The sequence below is a fragment of the Lasioglossum baleicum genome, chromosome 9, assembly GCF_051020765.1.
Source record: "Lasioglossum baleicum chromosome 9, iyLasBale1, whole genome shotgun sequence".
Taxonomy (NCBI): domain Eukaryota; kingdom Metazoa; phylum Arthropoda; class Insecta; order Hymenoptera; family Halictidae; genus Lasioglossum; species Lasioglossum baleicum.
Genome location: NC_134937.1, coordinates 8,900,100 through 8,926,062, shown reverse-complemented (window position 1 = coordinate 8,926,062; position 25,963 = coordinate 8,900,100). Strand labels below are relative to the sequence as shown.

Genomic DNA, 25,963 nt, shown 5'->3' with positions numbered 1-25,963 from the left:
CAGCAAATGATTCGTGCCGCTTTTCCCATAAGACGCAATGTTAATTCCAGCACGAATTATTTGTGCTTCGTGTACGTACTTACAGCGCCATCTAGCGGCAAAACGCTCAAACTCTTAGCCAAATGTTACCGGCAGAGCAAGTCAGGCTGGGAACAGCGCCATATATTTAAGATCATTTGATATAAAATGTCACGCCGTGTACCATTGAACTTGCATAGATTTGTAACTTGAGATTTTATCGAAGCCAAGACTGCGCATATATTGATAATATACATATACTCGCAAAAATACATAATGATCGTTCCAGTGATCGCAAACTGAAATTCCCTCTTATATCATGATATTCGACGACATGAAATATTTTCAAAAGCACAATGTCTATAGTCTATGTCCATACAGTCTATGAGAGTGCTCACGCCCGGGAACAGTGATGGCAGAATGGCAGTGATGCCAGATGAGGGGAATCACGGTGAGATGATGTATCCCCTCTCTGATGACCAGAGTAATATGTGACACGGTACACGTGCGGAATGGGATAGTGGAAGGGGAAAGGAGGAGAGTAAATACATGGCATCCGTTTGGATGTCAATTGTCAATCTGGCGATGCCACTGCTTTGATGCTTCCAGATGATTTGACGTTGACGCTCAATGCTGCTCATTGATGCTCATTTACGCTTGAAGCCGCTCGAAGCCACTCGAAGCACCGTGACCGAGAGCACCAGTTGCTCAGGTGTACTCTATTTAGTCTTGGTCAGCAAGTAAATTTATAAGAATTAGATATTCGATTTATTCGTAAATTCGGATCACAGAGATGACGACAAAGCCATCAACAACTGTATCATTTCCTATATTCATTTATTCGTCGAAACTTTTCAATGAAATAACCAAATCAGGTATCAAATTGATCGTAATCCTAAAAATTCATACGAAATAATTATTTTGTACAACTATATCCATATGTATATATATGTATACTGCATACATATATGCACAAAAACATGGAGTGGTATATATATATTATAAATAGTTACAGTTTGTTACGTTATTGCAAAAACCGATCGATTTTACTGTTGTTGTGACAAATACTACTAAAATGTAGTATTCTCTGAAAAACAAATTTTATCAATCACTTTTCGTTCGAATTTCTTTCGATAATATTCAGTATAGTTTCAGAAAGTCTTTTGTTTTGGAAATTTCCTTTAGGTATAACAACGAAGAGAAAATAAGTAAAATAGAAAAAGAAAAGTAACGAAATCGTACAAGCTCAACTCCCCGTCGTGTAGTGATTTATTGTAAATGTGAGGCCAACGAGTGTAATAAAGTGACGCATTCCGCCAGCAGCTAACCAATTTTGATTCATTAATAGGTCGACCCGTATGACCCAAAGTGTCGGGGTCAACTAAACGAATTAATTTACTCACGTTCTTAGTTCTTACCAGTTCTTACATAGTTCCAATGCGCAATATGTGTCTTTCGCTACAAAAACAAAATTCTGATTGTTGTCAAGGGTGACTGCTTCTATTTGTGAAAACTACTGTATGTATCTCGTATCAGTTGTATGCCGTGTCGATGTGTCAATGTAAATCGACGACAAAATTGTTTGAAGAATTTCCTTGAAATGTAGATCTTGATTGTTTTGCTCGTTAAAAAGTTTGACGAGACGAAGGTACACATTAATATTATTAATCTATAATCTATAGTATCAACTAAATTCAATATATGTATATGTTTTCTTTTCTTAAAAATGATTACTGCTACACATGAGCAAAGCTCGTTTCGGCTAAAGCACGTAATTCGTATAGAAATTAGCTTTTCGAATAGAAACATATAATAAGGTTGTTTCTTTGATTATATGTCGCTTCATTTTATGAACACGAATGTTTGTATTCGTATAAATGTAATCGTTTGCGAATAGTTTATCATAAATAATTCGATAAATCTTAATGTTTCTCGATAGAGAATGAACGTGTACATTAATATTTGTAATGATTTAGTTCAATGGATATGGAAAACTGCAACACACACACACAATTTAGTTTAGTAAAATAAAAATAAATTAACACAAGCCAGGCTTATATGTATGTATATAAATATTTGAATTATACAGATTGCACGAATTTTTACGTTCTTTCGTGGAAACTTCGATCACGATATATTTCATACGTAACGAAATATAGACATTGAAATAGGATTATGTTAGTATTAACATTTCAAAATTGATAAGGTGTTTTTTAGTGATGAGTTTCTATTTTGTTTGTGCAATTTAAATGCTGTTCTAAGACTGAGTAGGGATTGAAAAAAAGCATTGAACAATGTTATTTTAACCATATTTTCTTCCACTATTACGTTAAATATCAAAACGATTAAATTGTTAATTATTAATTACTTATCGGATAGACATGTTTAGCGATTATTCTCTTTGTTGTTAACATATATACATAGTTGTTAACAATGGACAACTTTACAGATGCAGTGGTTCGCTGTAATGATCTGCTTGTATGCAGGAGCGGCAAGCGCACGGACAGAGGAAGACCAACAGACGTCCTCGTCAAGCACGATAACAGGGATGTCTGGAGGAGCTTTGGAACAATGCTTTTATCGTCAAGCTAGCGAATGTCCCAACGTCGAAACGACTGGATGTTCTTGTACAAAAATTGTTCTCGCCCATAATAATCCTGAAGGCACTGCGGTGTTTTGTTGTAACTTGGATATTACAAATTTCGTGTCTGAGCTATCTTGTGCAGGTTATTAAAAGATTATTTGACTACTCTTTATTAATCGATACGTTAATCACCATCGAGGATCCAACGGATCAATGGCAGAAAGTTTACCATCAATGGAATACTCCGTAGAAATGTTTCACTTACGCTTCGATGTAAGCAATTCAAAGAAGTTGATCCTAATGGTAGTTTTAGACAAGTCTCATTGGTGTTGCTCTATCGCTATATTTCCATTAGCATTGGCTACGTATAGTAGATGTAGCAAATGTAGAATTTATGAGAAGTAGAATCTGTATCTCGGTTCGCTAATTATTGCCTCCTCTTTGAATGTTACAGGATTTCCATCGAACGTATCTCACGTACATATAAGAAACGCAACGTTAGATGTGTTCAATGTGAGTGAAATTAGATGGAGAAGATTAAAATCGCTTGCTCTGACAGACGGGAAAATAAATCGCGTGAAAGGACAATTTCGGATGATGACGCCCACGCTATGTTTAAATTTATCCAACAATGGCCTTATAGAAGTGGAGAACAATTCGCTTACTCGCCTAGTTCAACTTACCACTTTGGATTTGTCTTATAACAATCTGACACACTTGCCGGCATTAAACACAATGAATGGCCGTGAATTCTGGCTAGATATTTCAGGTAAATAAACGAGTGTACACGGAAAGTAATTTCTACTATACTTGTTTACACTCCCATCCATAAATCACCGGACTTGATTAAAGAAAACAAGCTTCCGGTTTGATTTTATTGTTTTATTCTGATTCGATGTAGTTAAGTATATACGTATGAATAAATGTTGGGAAAAAGAGATTGAGAAATTGCTCTAGGAGCTCTAGAAGCCAAATTGGAAAACAATTACCCAATTAATATAAGAATAATAATTAAAATCTAAAAAATATAGAATATTTTGTGGTTAGATTTGATTTACATGTTCTCTGAATTAGAACACATTAGTAAGCACCATTTTTATTTCGTAATATAGGTCCTTTAACAATAAAAAATCGTTTGCATTTGAATAAACTCCTTACGGACGGGAGTGTATATCTATATTCTGTGCAACTAATACGAATAATTTTATTTAGGCACAAATACGCTTTGGTGTCACGATATCTACCAATACATTAATAAAACCGGAGAGAAACAAATCAATTTTAATCGTGAAAACGAAACTGTGTGTTCGGCTAGCAAAACATGGCATTGGTTCAATACCACCGAGCAAGTTCCTCTGAAACAAGTTCGATATCTTAGTTTGGTAATATTTTTAAACTGGATACACTCGGTTACATCGATCTGATAATGATATTCAACATTTCAACGTCGCTTTATTATTTCGCAGTTACAAACGGAATGCCCGAAAGGGGATACTTGGCAGTGTCAATGCAATTTCCGGAGATTAGACATTGTCGAAGGTAAACCACCTACTTTAGCGGTAAACGTAGATTGCAGCGGCATTCAAATTACCGAATTGCCTGAAAAATTACCGCGCAATACTATAGCCTTGAACGTATCGTACAACAACGTATGTAAATTTCACCAACTATTTATAAGTATAAGATAATATTATTGCTCAACATATGACGTATTCTCCGCTTCTATAGATCACAGCATTAGACGATCTCAGCACCAATCCATGTTACGAAGATATAAGAGAATTCTATGCAGACTATAATAATATATCGTCTATAAATAAACTTGAAGGTTCCAAGTTTTTAGACAACTACGCTTTACTCAGTCTGAGATATAATAAAATCAAATCCGTAAGTAAAGATTGCGATGGAATAATGCGAAGTACAAGCAAGAATGTTTTATAAATTATACTGATGTTCATTTAAATATTTAGCTTCCAACGTACATTCTAAGTCCCAACACTTATGATAAAACTTTCACCAGTTCGCGTTTAGTGAAACTCGGAGGAAACGAGCTGCACTGCGATTGTAATACAGCAAAAAATGTAAAGGTAGGAATATTATACAAATATGTGTATAAACTAAATAGATTTAAAACTTGGAAAAATTAAAATTTTCTTTTCAGGTATGGTTGCAAACTCGTATATTAGATTCGGATGAAGTATTGTGCGAAAACGTTAAAGAAAAGGTTGTCGATTTGGAACCTTCGAAAATGTGTGTATACCCAGGTGATTGGACAGATTACATTTACTACATTATCGCTACAGAGGTTGTTCTCTTAATAAGTCTGATTGCGAAAGTATCGTATGATTATTGGGTTTTTAAAACAGCTGGTTATCTTCCGTGGCCAGCGAACAAAATGCCGAAACTACCTTGCGACTGGTTATGCGAAACTTGAGTTTTTCTGTCACTTATAATTTTCACTTTCATTTAGTCTTCAGATAGATCTCGGTGAAATAAATTTTGAAATGTTTTTCTTCCACAAATTTATAAGATGCATTTCATCGAATTCATTTTGGAAATCTTTATAACGACACTTAGATTAAACTGGACTCGGCTAGACAATATTACATTTGAAGGAAAATCTAGTCCAATCGGCGAAATTGACAATCAGCATATTTCTTGTAAAAGGCAATCAAGAAGTCCACAATGTTCAAATTAATAGGAAAACAGTTATGTATATTACATAAATAGTTTTTCTACTTGTGTGTGTGTATATGTATAAACTCATCAATTCATCATATACATTTACATAGTCACATTGTATTGTTTAAGGTTGAATGATTTCGCGATCGCTTTTTATACAATTTTGATCGTCCGTTCATTAAACTAAACTAAACAACAGCCAATTCGAGTGGCGCTATAATTCATTTTCTCGATTCGACGAACTTCTTACTAATGCTTCCTTTCAATTTCGAAATGTACATAATGCATATAAAAGCGTAAAATGCAGTTACGATGATTCACGATTTGTATATATAGTATATAAATCATATGTAGTAATTTTTGTCTTTTGAATTGTCGTTTTAGAAATGTATTTCAACTGTTGTAATTATTATGGTTATATTTATAATAAATAACGTTAACATTTGTAAAAGTTTAATTTTAGTATTCAATTTATTCCTACCACGAATAACAGTTTTCTGTTCATTATCCTAACTCTCGATCGTGAACTTTTTATATTACGTACTTGTTTTTCTTTTTTTAGTCGTCTTTCGTCCAATACTATGTGTTTTACCGACCGCGCCGTCACCTTTCTCCGCAGAATTTTTTGTAACAGATTTCCTGTAATCAAAAAGAGTCAATTTAATTCTATCGTACTTTAGAAGTCTATTTACACGCGTTGGAATTTAAACGTGAAAGCATTGTACCTCGATGTTCTATTGTTATGCACACGTTTGAATCTTGGTAAGGTAGATATTTTCTCTCTGGCTGGAGCTTTCCGTTCAAGTTCTCGTTTCTCTTTCTTAGTATGTTTTTTCATAGCTAACATATAATCGGGAACATTGCAACCCGACTCTCTCATTACAGCGGCTACACTGCAATATCAATGCGACTGGGTTGGTGGGGATTCTATTAATTTGGAAGATGTGTGTTTACCTTCTTAAATTTGGAGTATCATGTTCAGTGAAAAACGTAACTGCCTTCCCCTTATGGCCGGCTCTGCCAGTACGACCTATTGTCAACATGTTTCAATAGATGTGTGTTAAGATTACTATTTTAGATATACAGTAAGTCCTCGAAAAGTTATTAATAATATCTGATTTGTACATATTATACTTGTATGTATGCACTCATTTGAAAGGTAGATTCAAATAAACCAACTATGTTCATGGAAAATTTATCACTCGTAAATAGCTGAATGCCTAAGCTGTACACACACAAACACTTATCTGTCAGATATGTACAGTTTCCCTTCTGGTAATCAAAAAAACGAATTTCACAGTTCGGAATTGAATTTCAGATTCGCTTCTAAGAATTCGAGGATTTACTGTATGCGCGTTTACAATCAATTTTGGAAATACATACCAATTCTATGAACGTAAGAAATAACAGATGGTGGAAAATCGTAATTAATGACTAGATTTACGCCTTTAAAATCTATACCTCTTGCCATTAACTCGGTACATATTAATATCCAGATTTTCCCTTCTCGAAAGCAACGAACAACGTTATCTCTCTAAAACGACAACAAGGAATAAGAACAACTAAGCACGTTTTATTGTTGATAACTCCTGCAATAAAACGTGTAAAATAAATACCTGTGTTTGCGTTCTATCAGCATGTATAACATCGACATTAATGCCGTCGTATATAAGTTCGTTAAATAGTTCTTGAGCTCTCTCTTTACTCTGTACAAATACTAGTACAGGTGGTAGTACTCCCTTCACGGAATGGAACAATATATTTCATTTGAATATATAGAGAATACAATATATGATTTAAGAAAAATGTAAAATCACCCTGCACAACATTACCTTTTGAATGATATTTCGAAGTGCTACTAGTTTTCCACTTTCCGTTCCAACGAACAAAATTTCCTGTTCCACTAAATCGGTGGCAGCATTTCTTTACCATAAAGAAGGCATTGATAAATCGATTGCTCGTTAAAACTGATAATATAATTAGAGTGTGGATTTTATGCATTTATAACAAAAATGGACACATACAATTTAAAACAGTGGAGGTATTAAAAAGATTTAAGGCCACCAGTGTATTAATTTTGCCTTAATAAGATAATTAAAAAAAAGGAGTGAAATTTTTATTTGGCTCCTCTGTGTCTTGCAATCAATGCAAACATTTTTTATTTTGCATGAAGATCCGCAGTCTAATAATAATCTAAGCAAAGTTAATACAGACCTGTGACCAACAGTAACCGTTACACAACCTTTCAAATTATGCCGACACCATTTCGTCACGACCGGAGTATTAGTCGCGCTGAACATCGCGGTACGTAAATTTTTATTCGTACATGCTTTAGAGATTTCTTCTAATTGATCTCTGAAGCACCGTGTTCCGTCCTCGAAAAGTTTGTCCGCCTCATCCACTATCAGCCATTCAACGCTACAATTCATTAAAACAACATTTAAATGAATCTAAAATTTGTAATGCACACAAATTGTATTTTTATCGCTTACTTGTTCAAGGAAATCGCTGGTGGATCCTGATTCAAGAGAAATATTACTCTTTTTGGCGTAGTAATCAATATATCTGTAAAACGATGTTACCAACAGTATTTATTTGACGAACAAAGTTTGCTAAACTTTAAATTTTCTATACTTTATACTAACCAAATTTCTGCGAGCTTTTCGGTCCGTATTTGTTTAACGCTTGATTAACTTTACTTATAATGTGTACTTTAAAGTTGTAACCTTCCCCGAGACGTAAGCATTCTCTGTATGTTTGTTTAGCTAATTCTCTCGTAGGACATAGAATGATTGCTCTGAACCCCTTTCTTTGCGGTCCACCCAAACTATGGATTACAGGCAATAAAAATGCAGCTGTTTTACCAGATCCTGTCGGCGCGCAAGCTAATAGTTGTCTGCCCTGTTTACGATAGGATTACAGAAGGTGAGAAATATTCTATTTACCATTTAGAATCGTGTTAATCGATATCTACTTTACATTTACTTTACTTGCAACATAACGGGTGTAGCTTGCATCTGAATCGGCGTAGGATGGGTGTAACTGCACTTTACAACATTATTTATCAAATTCTCGGATACACCATAATTATCGGACAATTCCATAAACGTCGAGATAGGTTTTGGTACACGACTGCCTGTGACTCTTATACGATGTTGATTTCGAAATTGATTAACCTACACAAAGTAAGATAACTTCAATGAGCGTACTTCTATAATAATAAAGAACTAAATTAGAAATAACAGAACGTTTCGAACCTTCTCTTGCTCTAGCTTTAATTGCTTTTCCATGGACAAAGCTTCTTTGTACTTTTTAGATCTTATTTTATTCCCATCTTGGTCAACAGTAATCCCATCGAGTAATGTTAACTGATTAGTATTCTCCATTTCTTTGTCACGCTTCCTTTTTGTCGATGTTGATAAATCATCTCTACTATTAGGCACTTCGATACCCGTTTCTTCGGGTTTCGTCACGCTTTCGAATTGTTTCTTGACAAGCTGTCGAAAAGAAAACATTTATAAAATTCATGCATGATACAGTTATAAATCATTTCGGAGATAAATACCTGAAATCTTTGTGCATCAGCGAGAAAACGTTTTTTATCAAACTTTACACCAGTAGAAAGTTTTTGAAATAATTCATGAGCATCCATTTTCACCGTTTGTTTACTATCCTATTTACATGCAACTTCAATACACGTGCTTTATAACCGCGTGTTTGGCAGCAGTTTAGCAGCAACCAGCAGCAACTGTTTCCTGTTTCAAGCAGGGATGCCAACAGATGCCAATCAATGCCAATTGCAGATTATCTTATTTATCCAATCCATCTTATCTGCTCAGGACCACTCAGAACTCAGCTCAGGTCTCATTGGCAGATGCCTCAAAGCACAGACGAGGTATAGGAGAGAGTGTAGACTGCCAGCCCGTCTCATTTCCTCTCTAACTATTATTTAGTATTTAGTGGCACTGAAACCAACTGAAACTGAAACTGAAACTGAAACTCTGAGCGTGAGTCAGCGTGAGTCAAAGAGGATTTTTGGCGTGAGTAAGTGAGTAGTCTTATTTCGTCTTCGGTAAAAATCACGGATCACGGTGTAACTCAGTGTAACTCAGTGTAACTTGGTGTAACTCAGTGTAACGGTGTAAGAAGAATACATACATAACATCGTACTCCACTCCAACGAATGCTGTGCCGGTGACATTCCCGCCTTTTCTCGATGAAAGCGGTGAAACAAAGTTTCATTGCTGTGAAATTTTTCTTTTAAGTTATTCCGCAGCTTGGTACTATTTTGCGACTATGACGAGTTCTGTCAGTACAAATCCGTCGACTTTATTGCCTTTAGGTAAGCGATTACATTCTGCCGACAAAGTTTCTAACCTCACTTCGCTCGAATTCTACTGTAACCCTGATTCATTTTGTTAATTCGTAGAATTGGTTGACAAGTGCATCGGTTCTCGGATACATATTATTATGAAAAATGACAAGGAAATCGTCGGCACTTTATTGGGTTTCGACGATTTTGTAAATATGCTTCTGGAGGACGTGACGGAAAGCGAAGCAACCCCCGAAGGACGGAGAGTGACGAAGCTCGATCAGATTTTGCTCAACGGTAGCCATATCACGATGGTTAGTAGTCATTACAAGATTTCTTCGTTCGTTTCACTCTATTTTGCTAATAAACTAAAGAATTTTCGACGGGATTATTACTATTATATTTTACAATTCGTACATTTGCATCTCGTATGTTTGTTTCAGCTTGTACCTGGGGGAGAAATGCCTGATACGTGAACCAATATTCTGTCGTTATATTTTGTATAATAAAAATATAAACATTAAGTTGATCGTACGTACAATAAAAGATTTAAGGTACTTCTACTCTCAAAACCATCAAGTGGAAGAAATATTCATAACATCATTGCATCGATTTCTTCTATGACTCTGGCAGTGGTCGGTCTGTCCTTGACGCGTTGCGACCACATCTTTATATATAAACTATTATAAACACCTTTAAATTCGTCGTCGATGTAGGTGTCGTTCGGACGATTCCCTATAGCGGATAAGTAAATGATCGTGTGGCTATGTAGCCCTGCAAATGGTATTTTCCTAGACAACATTTGCCACGCCACAATACCAAGAGAGTAAATGTCCGCAGCAGGCGTTGGCTTGTACCCATTCAAGACCTCCGGTGCTGTGTAACCTGGAGTACCCTGAGGAAAGATCGTTTCCAGTAAAACAAGAAAAAGGGAGGAAATGATGAACGTTGAGCTCGGTAAACGTACGTGAAATTCAAGGGATCTGTTCGTGTCCCTTATCGATACAGAACTGCCGAAATCGGTGAGTTTCGGCAGACCATCTATAGACATTAGAATATTCTTGGGCTTCACGTCCGCGTGCACGATACCGGCGTTGTGACAGAATTGCAGCGCATACGTGACATCCTTCAGTATGGAGACTCTTTCATTTTTGTTCAGCTTGTCCTCGTCCAAACGATCTTGCAATGTAGTACCACACAATTCCATTGTTATCAAAGATAGAGAAGCACCTTGCTCTATCATCAGGATTTTCACTATATTCGAATGTTTCAAGAAGGAAGCGTGCTTCTCGGAATTCAATGCATCTGTACACCTTCCAGTTCGCATTACTTTAGCTGCTACCTGATCACCTATCGAACATTTCGTGTACGAGTCACTAGGGTCTCTTTGCAATGTTTAATATTGCAGACAAATTTTTCTAATATTGCACCATGCGACTTGGATCTTTTTTGAGAAGGTAGAACAATTCGTTTACCACATGACGCGAGGAAGAAATTTTGAAAAATTGCAATTCGTCGGAATTACGAAGAAAATACTGAACGTTGTTGTTTGCAACTTTTTTATGTGGGCCTGTATTGAAAATTTAAATAATACATTTTGTAGATCTATGTCAATTATATGTACGGCAAAAGTTTCATCCAAATCAAACGCAAGAATCCTTAGATTTATTACATAGGCTGAAAATCGTGGAAACTGAAATTTTTACCATCTTCAAACGTTTGTAGCTTATTGCAACATTGACCTATGTTCAGGAGATTTTTCAGACAGATCTACAAAGTGTATTTTAAAAATTTTCAATATATGCCCAGATGAAGAAGTTGTAAACCACAACTTTTAGTATTTTGAGTAGATGAAATTCAAAATTGTTAGAAGATACCATTCAATTTAGTTCCAATTTTTTGCAATTGATGAAATATCTGCAGACAATTTTTACTTCGCATAAAAATCCGCATCTATTTGTAATGCCAACCAATTGCAATTTATTCAAAATTTCTTGTCTACGTCACGTAGTAAACTAATTGTTCTAACTTCTCAAAAAAATCCAAGTCACGCGTTGCGATATTAAAAACGTTATAGTCTTTTTAAGAGTGTTCGAAAATTTTCAATTCGAATCGTCCGTATATATTTTACCTTTGTAGGAAGCTTTGTATACAGTGCCGAACGCCCCGCTACCAAGCACCGTAGCATGTTTTCTCGGAAAACCATCCTCCAGTATCCTTCTTCTGTTAGGGGTGTCGAGATTAAAAGGAGACAATCGATTGCTATTTTCGACGATTCGTGGGCAATTTTTAACTGGCGTTTTCGGGCTTAGGAATTGTCTAGAACGACACGGGTGAAATGGTTTTACACGATCGAGATCAAGCTTTGAATATGCACAACATTACCTTATTTCCACAGTTTTCAATGCACGTGGCGATACAATGCACAACTTGCTGGCTAGTCTTTGAGGTGAGGCCATTTTGCCGATACGGGAACGTCACGTTTGACCGGTTTCTCTTTGATCGGTAACGTCGCCGTCAAACGTGCGAGATGTAAACGGTAGGATAAAGGTAAACAAACAACTTTTGAAACTATGCGACGACGTTGAAAAACTTTCGAGGTAGAGGGCCATTGAAATGTTTTTATTTCTCAGTGTTCTAATACAAGGCATAGTACCGTGTACCAGGAGACTATTAGCTAATTATTACTCTGTAATACTGTACGATAACTAGATTATTTACACGTTTTCTTTTTAAATGAACTCATAACAATCGATACTTATTTCAATAATCTCTCAATATAGATAATATCTGCAGTATGCATATAATAACATGTTAATGTACTAGACATAATCGTATCTGATGAAATTCCGTGTTAAACAATGGACGCTAATACTACGTATGTATGCTCGTAAGTACTGCCAGTATTTCTTACAGCGATTCTGGATCTCTATCACAATTACATAGCACAGTGTTCTTCGATTCGAAATTGATGTTCTCGTGTAATTAAATGAATAGTAGTAGTAAGTAATGGGACACGATAGATCGATTTTCACGGGAATACAGTATTGTTAGGGTAAGATTAGAATTCGTTTATCGTTCAACAAGGTACTTTTTAGATCTCTCGACAAGTATTAGTAAAATATCTTCCAACGAATTAAAATAGAATGTCTTTTCTCTTTGAAACTATTTCACGCTCAAAATATTCATCTTTTTTTAGTTTTAGTTGTTCTTTCTTTGTTGCACGTATATATCTCGACGTATGTATAGGATGTACATGCGTGTGTGTGTACGCGCACACACAGCATATATATATATATATGTATCTATTATTTAATATTAATATTACAGCTTGGTCTCTTTAAAAAGTGTCGAAACTTTACACTCGAAAAAACTAACGTCTATCGTAAAATTAATAGTTACCGAGGCAATGCGTCTACCAATACTGATCATTTCTTACGCTGAAATTAAAGTACACGTGGGAGGGAGATGTCTAGGATCTGAATAATATGTTAGGTGCGCGGTTATTCGGTCGTCGCTATCTAAGTTTGCTTATATTCTACTTTCTTTTCTCATTAAATAAGTACACGATCGATTCGTGTCGGACGTCCTTCGAGCGTGAGTTCGAGCGTGAATTCGAGCGCGAATTCGAAAGTCGCCCCGGGAACTCGGCTACTCGGAGGTAATTCAGACAATATTTTGGAATCGTTAAGCTTCTTTTCTCCGGGTGCAATGTATATCGTCAGGTACGTCTCTGAATAGATTTTTGTTTTGCCGCAACGTGTACCGTATGCATACGTATCCGATGATCCGATACGATATCGTATATTGTAATTTGTAATTCGTGCAGTGTAGCGTCGATAAAAACGAAAAGCGAGTCGAGCTGTCGGTGGCTAAGCATGCAATTACAGTGGAGCAGCAAGATGAGCTTGTGCGGCGAAAAAAAAAGAAAAACAATGAAAATACATATACAGTGACTCCCACTAATATTCGGACACTCTTAAAAAGACCATAACTTTTTAAATATTGGAATATACGATTTGAAATTTTTGGAGATGTTAGAATAATTGGTTTGCTACGCAACGTGGTAAAAATTTTGGGAAAAAACTGCAAGTTGCCGGAATTGCAGAGGAAATACTAAAAGTTGTGTTCTCTAACTTTTTTATGTGGGCTTATATGGAAAATTTAGAAAACACGTTTCGTAGATCTGTATCATTTAAACGTATTCTGAAAATTTCATGAAAATCGGTCGACGTTGTAATGATCTACAAACGTTTAAAGATGGTGAGAATTGCAGTTTTTCACGATTTTCAGTAATTCTAACAGTAATTCTAAGGATTCTAACATCTTTCAATGCCCGTCGTTTTTCCCCGCATCAACCGATTTCTATGAAACTTTCACAGTGATTTAATTGACACAGATCTACGAAACGTATTTTTTAAATTTTCAATATAGGCCCGCATAAAAAAGTTGTAGAATGCAACTTTTAGTATTTTCTCTACAATTCCGACCAAATGCAATTTTTAAAAAAATTTCTTTTCACATCCTGTAGTAAACTAATTGCTCTAGCTTCCGAAGAAAGTTCAAATTAGTATAATATTAAAAAAGTTATCGTCTTTTTCTTTAGTATGTGTCGAAATGTTGTCACGAATATTGGTTTGTTTTCACCGCGCCGCTATCATCGATGCTCGCCGCTCCACTATAACTGCACCCTTAGTGGCTATACGCTTACGAGAGAACGACTTGTATCGGTGTTTGTACCAAAAATTATCTCTCTTCCAAACAGCCTCGCGATTCATCGATTAAACGCAACGGTTAGGTATAAGTATCAAGTTTGAAATCGTTTGGAAGAAACGACCGATCTCTCTATCTAGGAAAAGCAACGATGACGTCTTTAGATCTTAGTCAACGGATATATATATATTGCTAAAATGATTGTAATCGTTTGCACGCGGTGCTAACGAGTGTGCCACGGTCCCAAATAAATTCCAAATATTCCTCACTGTCGACCGACATTGGAACAACTAACGAGAAATCGCTACCCGGACATCTCTCTGTAAAAAGATTCATTTTCGTTATCATTCGACCACGCGAGGACCACGTGGACGGACCAGCACCATTGTTTAATCATCCGCGATTTGGCACTCCCCTAATCCCGTGCCGTTCGCGCAGACCAATTTTCCTGAGCAACGCGTCGTTCGTCACCGCGCTTTAGAGGCACTCGGAGGAGGCGCGAGGCACCCCCTCCCTTTCTCCCTACCGACTTCGACAAGGGTGAAACGTATCGCAAACTTCCATTAACGATATATCAGATAGCGTATAGGTACTCCACATGCTTGGAGTTGCACGCTCTTCCGCGTCAAGAAAATTAACGGGTTGGTTCGTTTTTTTCCAGGATTGCAAGGATGCGGGATGCGTCTTTCCATTTCTCGATCATGCAAAGTTGGGGGTTTCAGTACTCAAAAGCAGAAAAATCTCGCAGAAGTCCTATTTTTACGTTTACCAGGCGTAATTCGCATTATTCGGAAGCATACAGCTGCGCATGTTGCTATTTTCATAAAGTTGCGACAGCTACACGCTGCCGAATATGAAAATTACGAACACTACTGTGCAAAAGAAAGATGCACCCGGCCATATTTTAATAGAAAAGCGTAAAAAATCAAATAAGAGCACAGTAAGCTTTGAGAATGGATTCCGCTGTTTTTTAATTGAATCGTTCTGGGATATGTGTTATTGCTGATTATCCAATGCTTTAAATGCAATAAATCAATCATTGTACAGTACAATTTCTACATAAAGATATTGTTTGTCATCATATCTTATTATTATACTGGGTGCTTCTTTCATTTGGACAGTAGTGTTCGTAAAAGTCCACTGAAAAACCTCATGTTTGCATTATCGAGAAATGAGAAGGCGCATACCGCATCCTTGCAATTCTAGAAATGAATCTACCCCTCCTCTTAACGCCGACGCCGACGAGAACCGAACCGAACAATGATTTCTTTTGTTGTCGCGGACGCAGCGGATGAAAAGCTACGACTGTTTTCATCCAAGTAGATTCTACGCGTTTTCACGTATCTGGTCTAGAAACGAATTCGCGTTTCATTGCAATCTCTGCAAACACGCGCGTAAATTTGTAATTTTCATTTACACTGTTTTCCCTCTCGCTATTCGATGATTACCCGCGGTCGTAATTTTTGTGCACGATGGTGCGTTCGCTCGATACTGGAAAAACGTGACGTTTTTACAGAATATATTATACACTTGTATACGATATACATACATACGTAATTTCAAATATTCTAGCAAAAATAATGAATTTATTATAATCTAACGCACACCTTTTCCTTCTCGTGGACAACGTTTTGATACTTTATATTCGATCAATATAACTGGACAAGGTGTCTGGCAACTTCCGTGTCCCGAGAGTACCCATACACATCCAAGATACACGTAAAAAGAGACTCCGCTGTTTCACCATTACACGGTGTGTATCGATTATGTACAAGTTTCATAGTAGAAAATAATCTTTACGAATTCAACGAGTTAACCAACAGCTCTTTGCCAGGCAATCCCTGTTTACCTACCCCCTTATCTACACGCTCTCGTTCTCGATTGATCGTTCTACGTGTCGGTTCTCCCACGAAAATAGACTCTGTCTACTCGACGAGCTGGCGGCGCTCCTCCGTAGGGCAATGGGGAAATTTCGAAAAGGATACAACGATTACGGGGTGATCGAAGAATTGAAGAAGCCGGACGTGGGGCCATCGCGCGAAAAAACTCGAAGGAGTTAAAGGGAGAAGAAGAAAGTGGAAAACGGGACGAGAAAGACGAGGGGTAGTAGAGGTATGTTTGGAGCAAGTCGAATAAGGCACTATCTAACCAGGTAACGGAGCTTCCTCGTAAAAGTCTGGCTCTTCCTCGTGATCGGAGCCTTTGCTGTCGAGTGCCCTAAGCTCGGCGGCGGTGAAAAAGTGGCTCATCTGAGCCCTGAGCGGTATCATCAGGATCAGGAAGAATGGGAGAGCCAGTGCCGCCCTGGTGCTCTTCACGATCCACAGCACGGTCAGGCACAGAATTTGTATCAGGGTGAAGATGTGCATCTTGTAGGTCTGCACACGACGAACATAGTTCGCGGTACCGTGGTGCTTCACCGGCATGAAGAACAGCTTGACGCGATCGAACAGCTGGACACCGTTCGTCGACGATATGCCCATGTAGAGAAACACACCGAGTAGGACGGACATTGGTACGCGTCGCAGCAACGGCGCCATCAGCACGCTCACGCCGATCAATATGGCGACCAGCAGAGCGCTGACCCTCTGCTCCTTGACCTCGACGACGTGCGGTTTGTCACCAGGAGCGTGGGTCCGCGACATCACCGTCACCGCGGACACGTGCGTCAGTGAACGGACCGACGCCGCACAGCACCACGGCGCGCCCATCAACCCACAACCGACGTTCATCAAGCACACCACAACTATGTCCATGTGGTAACCGTTACCCTTGCGCAGCTTCCTCTCCTTCTTGTCGATGATTAGCCTGGAACAATCCAACGTGGAACACCCGTTATTATCTTACTCGAGAGGGTAGACTCGTTTTTCCAGGATTGCAAGGGTGCGGGATATGCGCCTTCTCATTTCTGGATACTGCAAAGATGGGGTTTCTCAGTAGTAAAAAGTGCTACATTAAAGATCAATCTACAATTTGCATTATTCGGCAGCAAAAAGCTGCGCATGTAACTAAAGTTACATACAGTGACTCCCACAAATATTCGGACACTCTTAAAAAGCCGATAATCTTTTTTACAATTGGACTATACCATTCGAACTTTTTTGGGAAGCTAGAGCAATTAAGAATTATAATAAGAAATGTTTAACTCCGTTATTTCTTGTCACGCTGTAATAATAATAATAAAGCTGCGACAGCTACGTGCTGCCGAATAATGCAAATCACGCCTCATAACCGTAAAAATAGGATTGCGGCCTAGATTGATCTTTTATCTAGCGCTTTTGACTACTGAAAAGCCCTATTTTTGCATAATCGAGAAAGGGGAAGGTACATCCCGCACCCTTGCAATCCTGGAAAAACGAGTCTACCTCCTTAACTTGCTATCTCCTTCTAGAATATCAACAATCGGATCTATTCGTAAATGCACCAGTCGTAGGCGTTACAGAAGTTACCACTTTCGTTCTCACCATTATTCCATCAGCCTCGAAGATGCTCCATCTATTCGAGCATGCTCGACTCATCCCCTGTTCGACTTCGAGTACGCGCGAACGCTCGCATTGAAATAGTTGAAACAGAACCAATCGGCTCTCTAGGTCGCCCGTTTTCCCTAGATAACGTTTTTCCAAAACAATTTTTTCTCGCGTCTCGACACACCCAGTCGATTTTACTTCAAGCAAACTTTATATACGCGTGGTTCACTATAATACATTCGATACGGAAATTTCCTAGCCGAAGCGCGTCATCGGTTTTTCGATTAAAATAACATCGCGGGCACATTCAGCGATAAAATAATCATCGACATTTCGCCTCGAGGATATATTGCGATGACGCGGACGAGCGTTGTCGCGTACGAAGCATTTTATAAATAAAATTTCGTTACGTAGGTTCCGACGAAGTCTAACCGTGTGTGTGTGTGTGTGTGTGTGTGTGTGTGTGTGTGTGCACGATCTCGCCGCGCGCAGATACGAAGCTTCTTTTTTTATAACCGGTGTTAATTACCGTGCCTCGAAGCGAAGACTTGGAAAGAAGGATAGAGGGTCTCTGCATAGATCGTTCTTCGTTAAAGATCGAGAAAAGCTTACTCGGAGATTTGAGTTTCCATGAAGACGAGAATGTAGACGAGCAGCGCGGGTACGATGCACGCCATGGCCATCCAGAGGGGAATCGGCTTGTGTAGTCCGCCCGGCGAGACGAGCCAGCTCCTGCCGGGTATCGTTGGGGACAGGCCTTCGGGAACCAGCAGCTTTTCGGTCTTGACCTTGGCCACGTAATCCATCAGCGCGAACAAGATGATGCTGATCGGTACACCGAAATCGCCGAAGGCTCTCCTGGCGCTCCGGCCGAAGTAATGACTGTTACGGAAAATACGTAGATAGTAAGCTCCTAGGAAAGTGCCGAGACACAGGATGGTGCACATCAGAGCGGTGTTGGGTTGATTGATCAGCAAACCGACAAGGTTGCGACCAGGAATCAAGACTCGGGACTGTTCCATCGAAAAGGTCTCGATATCGCCGGTTCTCGGCGACACGACCTTCATCTCGGTGACGTTCACCGCCGAGGTCCAGTACGCGGTCTCGTTGGTCTCCGGGATGAAGCTGTACTCCTCCAGCAGCGGATTCTTCGCGAAATAGTTGTACAGCTTGATGAACGTCTCGACGATGTATAAAAGCGAGATCAAACCCGTGAAGATCTCCTCGGTGAACCGGGTGAACAGTCTGACCAGCACGGAACCCTCTACGCTGGCGACGGCCAGCGCGATGATTCCCATCCACGCGCCTACGTACACTCTCACCGTGAGAAACTCGAGCTCGTTCGCCATGCAGAAGTTGTAGAGACTCTCGTCGAAGAGCAACAGGGGCCCGGTCGTGCCAATTATCACTAGAGGCTGGGTAGAGAACAGAGCCATCACAACTCCGGTCCACGAGCCGGAGACCAACGTTTCCGATATGCCGATCACGTCGTGCGTCTTGTCGCTCATCAGACCTCCGAACGTGATCGCTGTGCACAGAGCCGCGAAGTACATGAAGATCGCGGCTGCCAGACAAGAGGAACTCAAGCCGTCCGTAAAATCGGACAAGTAGAACGGGTAGCGTCTCTTGATGTCGTTGATCAGGCCGCCGAACGGACGCTTCGTTCGGCGCAGGGGGTCGTCGTCGCCGGGCGGTTTCTTCTCTTCCTCGCCAGCGAGAAGAGCTAGAATCGAACGAATAGTTGTGCATATACGTATGTGGTTACAGGTATGAATATACATTAGGGTGGACACCTCATTTTTCAACTATGAACAATTGTTCCATTTCATCAAAAATGATATAAGTATCTGAATTTTTAGACCGATCGGACGGTCGACGATTAACTTCATCAATCGATTGAACCAATCGTTGATTTTTCGATGATTTCCTTTTTTAATCGTACATATTAAAATTTGAATTGATTAATTCCTAACTCTGGTCACAGCACAGAACCGAGAATCGCCTTAGATGGCGGCATTATTGTATGCATACCGAGTCTGTAGGCTACGCACCCTTTTTAAACGCAGCCTCGCTCTGCATCGGCTTGCTCTTCTCCTCGAGGGCCTTGGCCTTGCGATTTCTGATGGCCTCGCTCTTGGCTTTGAGCTCGCTGAACGGCAGCAGGGCCTGCCTCTCCCAATCGCCGGGCGGCAGCACGATCGAATCGTCGAGGAACTCGTTGATGGCTGACAAGAGCTCGCGTCTCTCGTTCGCTTTGTACGCGACTTTGTGGAAGGACGTGTTGGCCATCAGCGTGGCGATCGATCTACCGATCTCGTGGTAGTCGAGGTCGCCATTTCTCGGTCCCAGCAACGTGAACATGAATCTCACCGGTATATTCACCTCGGTGATCGAGGACATCACCACACCCTTTGCCAATCTGACGAACGCTATCGTCGGCTGGTCGAGAAAGTCGACCGCACCGACGAGCACGACCGTCGCCTCGGCACCCGCCGGGATCCTCTTCAAGATATACTCGTTCTGACCCTTCTTCAAATCCTCGTTGCTGCTGGTGTAAGTCAGCTCTTCCTTGATGTCCACCACGGTGTGATTGCCGTCCGAGATCAGCTTCGACGAGACGATCTTTGGCTTCGAGTCGTGTAGATTCTACGGTCGAGAAACGGACAAATCAGATTCGGTTTAACAAGCGCGTCTCGCGCGGCTTTTCGTGATGGTTCGTCGATGGTATGCGAACGGATGCGATGGACAGCGATTCTCGAGTTCGGGGCAACACAGACTGATAAGAGAAACACGCGAATAGATAGAAATAGAAATTCCGGCGGGGGCGAACAATTGGTCAGCCGGATCGGATAATTTTCGCTTCGGCTTCGGTGGCCTCGAACGAACGGGAAAAATGTTCGAAACCAACAAAGTTATCGGAGACTGGAAATCAAACTCGCAAGCGGTGTTCTACCAACTAGAGAGAAAACTGAAGAAAATGGTATGTCGTTGATGTCGCTAAGAAAAACCAAAATGACGAGGGTTCGACGAACGAAATGCGGCAACGGTGGAGACAACATTCGTACATGGAAGATCGTGATCAACGGAAAAGTAAGCGTAGAATAGAACGGAAAGGAACATAACAGAACGCAAGTAATAGAACAAAACGGATTCGCAAGCCATATACAGGAGCGACATACAGGTCCCGGAGTGACATGGACTTACAGGTGTTGCGTTCGACAAGCGAATCCTAAAAGGACTATGGTCTAAGAGCTACTCTTCGCCAACTCCTCCTTCTTAAATGGGATCTTTTCGCGCGCGAACCGTTCTTTCGGCGCTCGGTTTGGGCGTCCACGTTGGCGAGTAGGCGTACAATTCGGAAAACGAACGACAGTGGTGTCTCGGAGGTGCTGAAGATCCGTTCGTTCCCTGCTACGGGACGAATCTTGCACAGGGAAGCGAGGATAAACGACCGAAGAATTGTATCAAGGAACGATGAAAACGGTTCCCCTGTAAGTTCATGCGGCAATACGTTCAATTAGTCCAGTCAACGAAAAGTTGTAGAGGGAAATGGAACGCAATTTTTAACTGTGGGTCTTTGTTTGGACTAGTTAGGAGGTAAACATACTAAAAGTCCCCACTCGTAGGAGGTGAACCGGGTGCAGGGTTTTCCGGTTTTCCGCTTATATCTCGGAAACTATACGTCCTAGCGATAAGACCATTCCATACAAAATTACAGCTGACGAAATGTGCCACAAGATTGATTCGATTCAGTTTTTCACTAACTCGCATAGTTTCCGAGATATCCGCGCTCAAAGTTCACTAATTGTGCTGAAGAGTTAGCTAGTCAAATAAGGCAAAAATTTCTTTTTCACAATTAGTGGAACTTTGAGCGCGGATATCTCGTAAACTATGCGAGATAGCGAAAAACTGAATGCAATCGATCTTATGGCGCATTTCGTCAGCTTTAATTTTGTATAGCATGGTCTTATCGCTGAGACATATAGTTTCCGAGATATAAGCGGAAAACTGAAAAAGGGGATCTTCTACGTGCCAAGTCCAAACAAAGTCCCAAAGTTAAAAACTGTGTTCCTTCCATTTCCCTCTACATCCCCCTTATTACGAGCATTCATTGACTGGACTAAATGTGCGTTCGGTGTAGTGATCTGGCGATGGGCGAGGCTACGCTCTAGCGAAATAAGGATTGAAAATACTGCGATCGAGATTCGGGAGAACGAGAGAGATTTACATGTTTGGTTACATGGTTCTCAGAGGGTTCCCGCGCAGCGTCTTCTTCCTCCAGACCGACGGACTGCGAAAATAACATTAGGACACACCGTCAGTCAGGCCTCTCCCGTCTCTTCTACGGATTTCTATCGATTATTTCACGTGGCCGAACGTGGTAGAACGTGGTCGAACGTGGTAGAACATGCTACGCCCCGTGTACTCTGTACGCCTTATGCGCGCCAACGGCGTTGGACGGGCGTATCTATCGAGGCGCGGAACAAACGTTAATCACTGGGTTACTCGTGTTACGTGGACTCGGACTCGAACTCGACGATGCACATACCACGGACAAGATTTACATTCGACGCGATCATCGGATACCGCCGACGTCCAACTCGTTACCGGATTACTGGATCAGACTCTGTCCAAAAAATTTTCAACGTTCGACAAGGAACTGATTCGGACAAAGCACGCACGAGAAAGACAAACGGACGCACAGTGTTGTGATCGATCCTAATTAGCTGGACAAAACTCAGAACTAGACTGCGGATTTGATGCATTTATCACAAAAATGGGCACGTACATACAATCTAAAGCAGTGAACGAATTAAGAAGATTTAAGGACATCCCCGTGTATTAATTTCAGCTTAACAAGACGATTAAAAGAAGACAGAAATTTGTGTTTGGCTCCTGTGCCTTGCAATCAATGCAAACATTTCTTATTTTGCATCAAGATCCGCAGTCTACTTGTAACGTAATTCCGTAAAAAATTGATGCTAGTCGTATGAAGTAATGTCTAGACTCGAGACAATAAAAATATTAATATTTCCCTGTCGGTGAAACTCCCAAAGTCTATTTCGTCGACAGAACTGTGTAAGCAATTTGGATTCATATTTTCCTACATTTTGTAAGGAGATCCATAAAAGCTCTTATTTCCAATTAATATCAATCGATATTTTTCAAATACGTTTCGTGTTCATACTCTTTTCTGTATTCCAAAGTAAATTTTTATGATGAAAACTGACGGCGAAAGTACATTTTACTGTCTTAATCAATTCGGTTAATTATATCACGCTCAAAGTAGGCAATAAACGCCAATAAACGGAAACATTCTTGTTGGTAGCATTGGGCTTTCTCTTTTCGTGTAGATTCTAAACTGCGGAAACGACCAATATTTATATTCTCAGTGACAGTGAAGTTTGAAGGAATTTGCGCGAAGACAATCATCTTAATGGATTGTATCAGTGATGCCAGATCCGGGGAGTCACGGTGAAATGATGTACCCCCTCTCTGATGACGGGGAATGAGTGGGGCGAATGGGAGACACGTTGCACGTGCGCGATGGTGACCATGGAGTGTGCGCCTGCGCACGGTGCCGGAATGGAATAGTGGAAGGGGTAAGGAGGAGAGTATATGAGCTCCGTTTGGAGCTCATTCTGGCATCACTGAATTGTATACACACGTGTACAGATACGTTACGCGAAGAAATATCTGCACACTATGTATTAGTAGTCGTAAAGAAGGTTTTGTCCAGCTAGCACCTCGAGTCGCAGCACTGTGAGACGGATAGAACGGGTCGTTGGCAAAGTAGAGCGACCGGGATACCCGAGCGGCCGACGTCAAAGAAGGATAGCTACCTGGAGGCTGTTGTAGCTGGAGTAGGCTCTCTTTCCGCCGAATCGGAAGCCACGATCATGATCGTGCACGTGTTTGTGCCGAAGAAGGAGAGCCCTCTTGACCACGGCCTCGTCCTCGGGAAGGATCAGCTCCTCCATTACCATCTGCTCGACCACTCGATGAGCCAAACCCGGCAGATCCTTTCCTTCTAGGTCCAACAGAACCACGCCAGTCTCGAGACATCTACGGAGGTTCAGCAGCGAGTGGAAGCTCAAGGAGGCGACGTGGGGCCTGCCCCATCGGTCCGCACCCTCCTCGACGTCCTCCTCGTATTTGATCCACCTGGCCGTCTCTCGCCATTCCCTCTCCTCTCCGACACCGTGCAACTCGTCGAGCTGGACGAACACCTCGTGCGGCGAGTGGTCGTACATCTTCTTGAAGGTGTCGTGCGGTATACCACCTTCTCTCTTCCGGCCGATCTGCACCGTCGAATAAGCTTTGTGACGCCTCATTCCCCGAGGATCGTCGCTCCTGTGCGACTCCAGATCGTCGATGTCCAGCTCCTGCAACGTGCTCGCCTCCTCCGGCTGCACGCTGACCCGCCGCGCGAACACGCTCGACCCGTCCGGGAGACCCGCTCCCGATCTCTTTCTCCATTGCGGGTCCTCTTGCAGCGAATACTTCCGTGACTTGTGATGGTGTCTTCTGCAATCGAACGAAGCAATCGTTAGAGTAGTATTATGTTTCGATGGGTACCATGAAAGTCACCGACACTGGTTTCACCGACTCCAGATTCGAACGACAACGTCTTTAACAATTGTGCAGTCTACCCGGTACCCGAGTAGCCATTTACTACATTTCTTTCTTTGTTAATGTTCTTCTAAAAATATTACAAAATTTCTCTGAATGTCCATTCTTTGCTCGCTAATAAGTACCGTCGATGAATTGAACCGACAACGATTTTAGTAACATCGTTTGTAAAGATGGTGCTGACATTCCATACTTTAACCATTCTGCACTGACACTTTTACTTTTGTACAAAAATATAATTATTACAAGAAGTTAAATGCAGTCAGATAACGTTGTTGATATCGGACAACACTGTCGTCGACTAAAGCCATTGTCGGTTAAAAATCGTTGCTAGTCAAAGCCAGCGTCTGGAGCCAGTGGAATATTATCGGTGAAATCTGTGTCGGTGATTTTCATGGGACCCCACATCGATCGGCGTCTTCAAATCCTATTCTTCCGATAGACAGCTAACTGTTATCTTCGAACTTGTCAAGAATGAACCCTGCACAGCCGTTCTACTCGAGCGTCCAACATTTTCGGAGGAGAACCTGTTGTCGTTCGACTCGTCGGCATCAAGAACGAACGCGCCGAACTTCGGTCCGATACCAATCGCAAAAGCGGAAGCCTAACGTCTTATCGAGAGTTAAAAAAAGATTCGCGCGGATCCGCCGCACACGAATGCACGATGCACGACGATGCAACGCACGTTCCTTTGCCAGCGACGCGGCGAAAAGCTATAAACAATAGCATACCCGTTGACACGAGGCACGCCGGACCGAGTGCCAGAACTGTTTTTGCGCATGACCCTGACAGTCGGCGCGGCTGTGGTCTTGCCATCGACGAAGATCGGACGGATCGTCGGGCAGGTCTTTGCCTAACCAAGTCGAAACGCGACGGATAGTCCGCGAAGTTCGGCGACTTTGCTCCCTGTTCATGCCGTGGAACTCACAAACCCGAGATGAATCCGTCACGAGACACGGCACTGGCCCGCGAAATCGCTTCTCATCGATGCGAGATGAAATCGAATCGTGTTGTTCGCGATGTAAACTGCGCGCTTACGGAAAAAACGTTTCTCAACGATCGAACGATTCGCGCAAAGTTGCGACGTTTCTTCCAAAGGGCACGACTCACGCCGTTGGACGGGTTCGAGTGGATAGTCCCAAGTTCTGTTCAGTCCGAGCGGTGGTTTACCGGATGGCGGAAATTGTGGAACTCTCCCAAAGTTCGTTAGATCCGCGAGAAATCGCTTTCTCGGTTCACCGATGCGAGATGAAATCGAATCGCGTTGTAAGCTGCGCGCTTACGGAAGAAACGTTCGCGGAAGCATCGAGAGCTTCTTCGACGATCGAACGATTCGAATAAGGTTACGACGTTTCTTCCAAAAGGGCACGACTCGCAACGTTGGACGGGTTCGAGCGGATGGTCCCAAGTTCTGTTCAGTCCGAGCGGTGGTTTACCGGATGGAAATTGAAAGAGTACTTATTCAGCAGCCTGATGCGGCCGATGTCCATGGTGTAGCGGTCGGGCCGGCCATCATAATTCCGGAACATTGTTGTCGCGACGGGTTACGAGGGG

The 25,963-nt window shown here is 41.2% G+C and overlaps 5 protein-coding genes across 21 annotated transcripts in view; 2 read left to right on the top strand and 3 right to left on the bottom strand.

Annotated features, from left to right (window-relative positions):
* Positions 1 to 677: 677 nt before the first annotated feature.
* On the top strand, positions 678 to 5,741 carry Hfw (leucine-rich repeat domain-containing protein hfw). 4 transcript variants are annotated; one of them, XM_076430829.1, is made up of 8 exons: positions 678 to 893; positions 2,505 to 2,744; positions 3,057 to 3,371; positions 3,815 to 3,984; positions 4,069 to 4,251; positions 4,331 to 4,489; positions 4,573 to 4,689; positions 4,764 to 5,741. In XM_076430829.1, the coding sequence occupies exons 1-8, from the start codon at positions 812 to 814 to the stop codon at positions 5,034 to 5,036; spliced, it is 1,539 nt and encodes a 512-aa protein (XP_076286944.1). In that variant the 5' UTR covers positions 678 to 811; the 3' UTR covers positions 5,037 to 5,741. The 4 variants fall into 4 exon arrangements, with proteins under 4 accessions (XP_076286944.1, XP_076286946.1, XP_076286947.1 ...); XM_076430831.1 differs by having other exon boundaries at positions 743 to 893; positions 2,468 to 2,744; XM_076430832.1 differs by lacking the exon at positions 678 to 893 and adding an exon at positions 1,002 to 1,666.
* Positions 3,251 to 9,082, bottom strand: Ais (DExD-box helicase 52). The gene is made up of 12 exons (XM_076430793.1): positions 8,850 to 9,082; positions 8,542 to 8,781; positions 8,275 to 8,460; positions 7,930 to 8,185; positions 7,777 to 7,849; positions 7,499 to 7,702; positions 7,117 to 7,207; positions 6,901 to 7,023; positions 6,668 to 6,818; positions 6,239 to 6,314; positions 6,010 to 6,177; positions 3,251 to 5,923 (listed from the first exon to the last, which is right to left on the bottom strand). The coding sequence occupies exons 1-12, from the start codon at positions 8,934 to 8,936 to the stop codon at positions 5,821 to 5,823; spliced, it is 1,758 nt and encodes a 585-aa protein (XP_076286908.1). The 5' UTR covers positions 8,937 to 9,082; the 3' UTR covers positions 3,251 to 5,820.
* Positions 9,083 to 9,489: 407 nt separating this feature from the next.
* LOC143212272 (U6 snRNA-associated Sm-like protein LSm5) lies at positions 9,490 to 10,168 on the top strand. The gene is made up of 3 exons (XM_076430889.1): positions 9,490 to 9,626; positions 9,714 to 9,910; positions 10,040 to 10,168. The coding sequence occupies exons 1-3, from the start codon at positions 9,581 to 9,583 to the stop codon at positions 10,070 to 10,072; spliced, it is 276 nt and encodes a 91-aa protein (XP_076287004.1). The 5' UTR covers positions 9,490 to 9,580; the 3' UTR covers positions 10,073 to 10,168.
* Mos (proto-oncogene serine/threonine-protein kinase mos) lies at positions 9,882 to 12,124 on the bottom strand. 2 transcript variants are annotated; one of them, XM_076430862.1, is made up of 4 exons: positions 11,982 to 12,124; positions 11,728 to 11,915; positions 10,564 to 10,946; positions 9,882 to 10,491 (listed from the first exon to the last, which is right to left on the bottom strand). In XM_076430862.1, exons 1-4 carry the CDS (start codon positions 12,053 to 12,055, stop codon positions 10,189 to 10,191), a joined length of 948 nt encoding a protein of 315 aa, XP_076286977.1. In that variant the 5' UTR covers positions 12,056 to 12,124; the 3' UTR covers positions 9,882 to 10,188. The 2 variants fall into 2 exon arrangements, with proteins under 2 accessions (XP_076286977.1, XP_076286976.1); XM_076430861.1 differs by having other exon boundaries at positions 9,882 to 10,946.
* Positions 12,125 to 12,188: 64 nt separating this feature from the next.
* Positions 12,189 to 25,963, bottom strand: part of Ae2 (anion exchange protein Ae2) — a 63,625-nt gene continuing 49,850 nt past the window's right edge. For 6 of the 13 annotated variants that reach the window (XM_076430698.1, XM_076430702.1, XM_076430701.1 and 3 more), the window contains 5 exons: positions 23,620 to 24,304; positions 22,005 to 22,067; positions 19,828 to 20,422; positions 18,389 to 19,499; positions 12,190 to 17,117 (listed from right to left, as the gene is read on the bottom strand). In XM_076430698.1, coding sequence (XP_076286813.1) covers positions 16,454 to 17,117; positions 18,389 to 19,499; positions 19,828 to 20,422; positions 22,005 to 22,067; positions 23,620 to 24,304 — 3,118 coding nt within the window. In that variant the 3' untranslated portion in view covers positions 12,190 to 16,453. Of the gene's footprint in view, positions 17,118 to 18,388; positions 19,500 to 19,827; positions 20,423 to 22,004; positions 22,068 to 23,619; positions 24,305 to 25,963 lie in introns of all 13 variants that reach the window. The other 7 variants (XM_076430694.1, XM_076430707.1, XM_076430706.1 and 4 more) reach the window with 3 other exon arrangements.

Excerpts from the sequence above, each read along its gene's own strand:
- Hfw (XM_076430829.1), top strand. The coding sequence starts at position 812 with ATGACGACAAAGCCATCAACAACTGTATCATTTCCTATATTCATTTAT. Across the intron at positions 894-2,504 it reads CAATGAAATAACCAAATCAG|GAGCGGCAAGCGCACGGACA; the intron begins GTATCAAATTGA and ends GCTTGTATGCAG. Across the intron at positions 4,690-4,763 it reads ATACAGCAAAAAATGTAAAG|GTATGGTTGCAAACTCGTAT; the intron begins GTAGGAATATTA and ends TTTTCTTTTCAG.
- Ais (XM_076430793.1), bottom strand. The coding sequence starts at position 8,936 with ATGGATGCTCATGAATTATTTCAAAAACTTTCTACTGGTGTAAAGTTT. Across the intron at positions 7,208-7,498 it reads ACGGTTACTGTTGGTCACAG|AAATGCTGCCACCGATTTAG; the intron begins GTCTGTATTAAC and ends TTTATGGTAAAG. Across the intron at positions 6,178-6,238 it reads GATACTCCAAATTTAAGAAG|TGTAGCCGCTGTAATGAGAG; the intron begins GTAAACACACAT and ends TTGATATTGCAG.
- LOC143212272 (XM_076430889.1), top strand. The coding sequence starts at position 9,581 with ATGACGAGTTCTGTCAGTACAAATCCGTCGACTTTATTGCCTTTAG. Across the intron at positions 9,627-9,713 it reads GTCGACTTTATTGCCTTTAG|AATTGGTTGACAAGTGCATC; the intron begins GTAAGCGATTAC and ends GTTAATTCGTAG. Across the intron at positions 9,911-10,039 it reads ACGGTAGCCATATCACGATG|CTTGTACCTGGGGGAGAAAT; the intron begins GTTAGTAGTCAT and ends TGTTTGTTTCAG.
- Mos (XM_076430861.1), bottom strand. The coding sequence starts at position 12,055 with ATGGCCTCACCTCAAAGACTAGCCAGCAAGTTGTGCATTGTATCGCCA. Across the intron at positions 11,916-11,981 it reads TTGAAAACTGTGGAAATAAG|ACAATTCCTAAGCCCGAAAA; the intron begins GTAATGTTGTGC and ends GTGTCGTTCTAG. Across the intron at positions 10,947-11,727 it reads ATACAAAGCTTCCTACAAAG|GTGATCAGGTAGCAGCTAAA; the intron begins GTAAAATATATA and ends AATGTTCGATAG.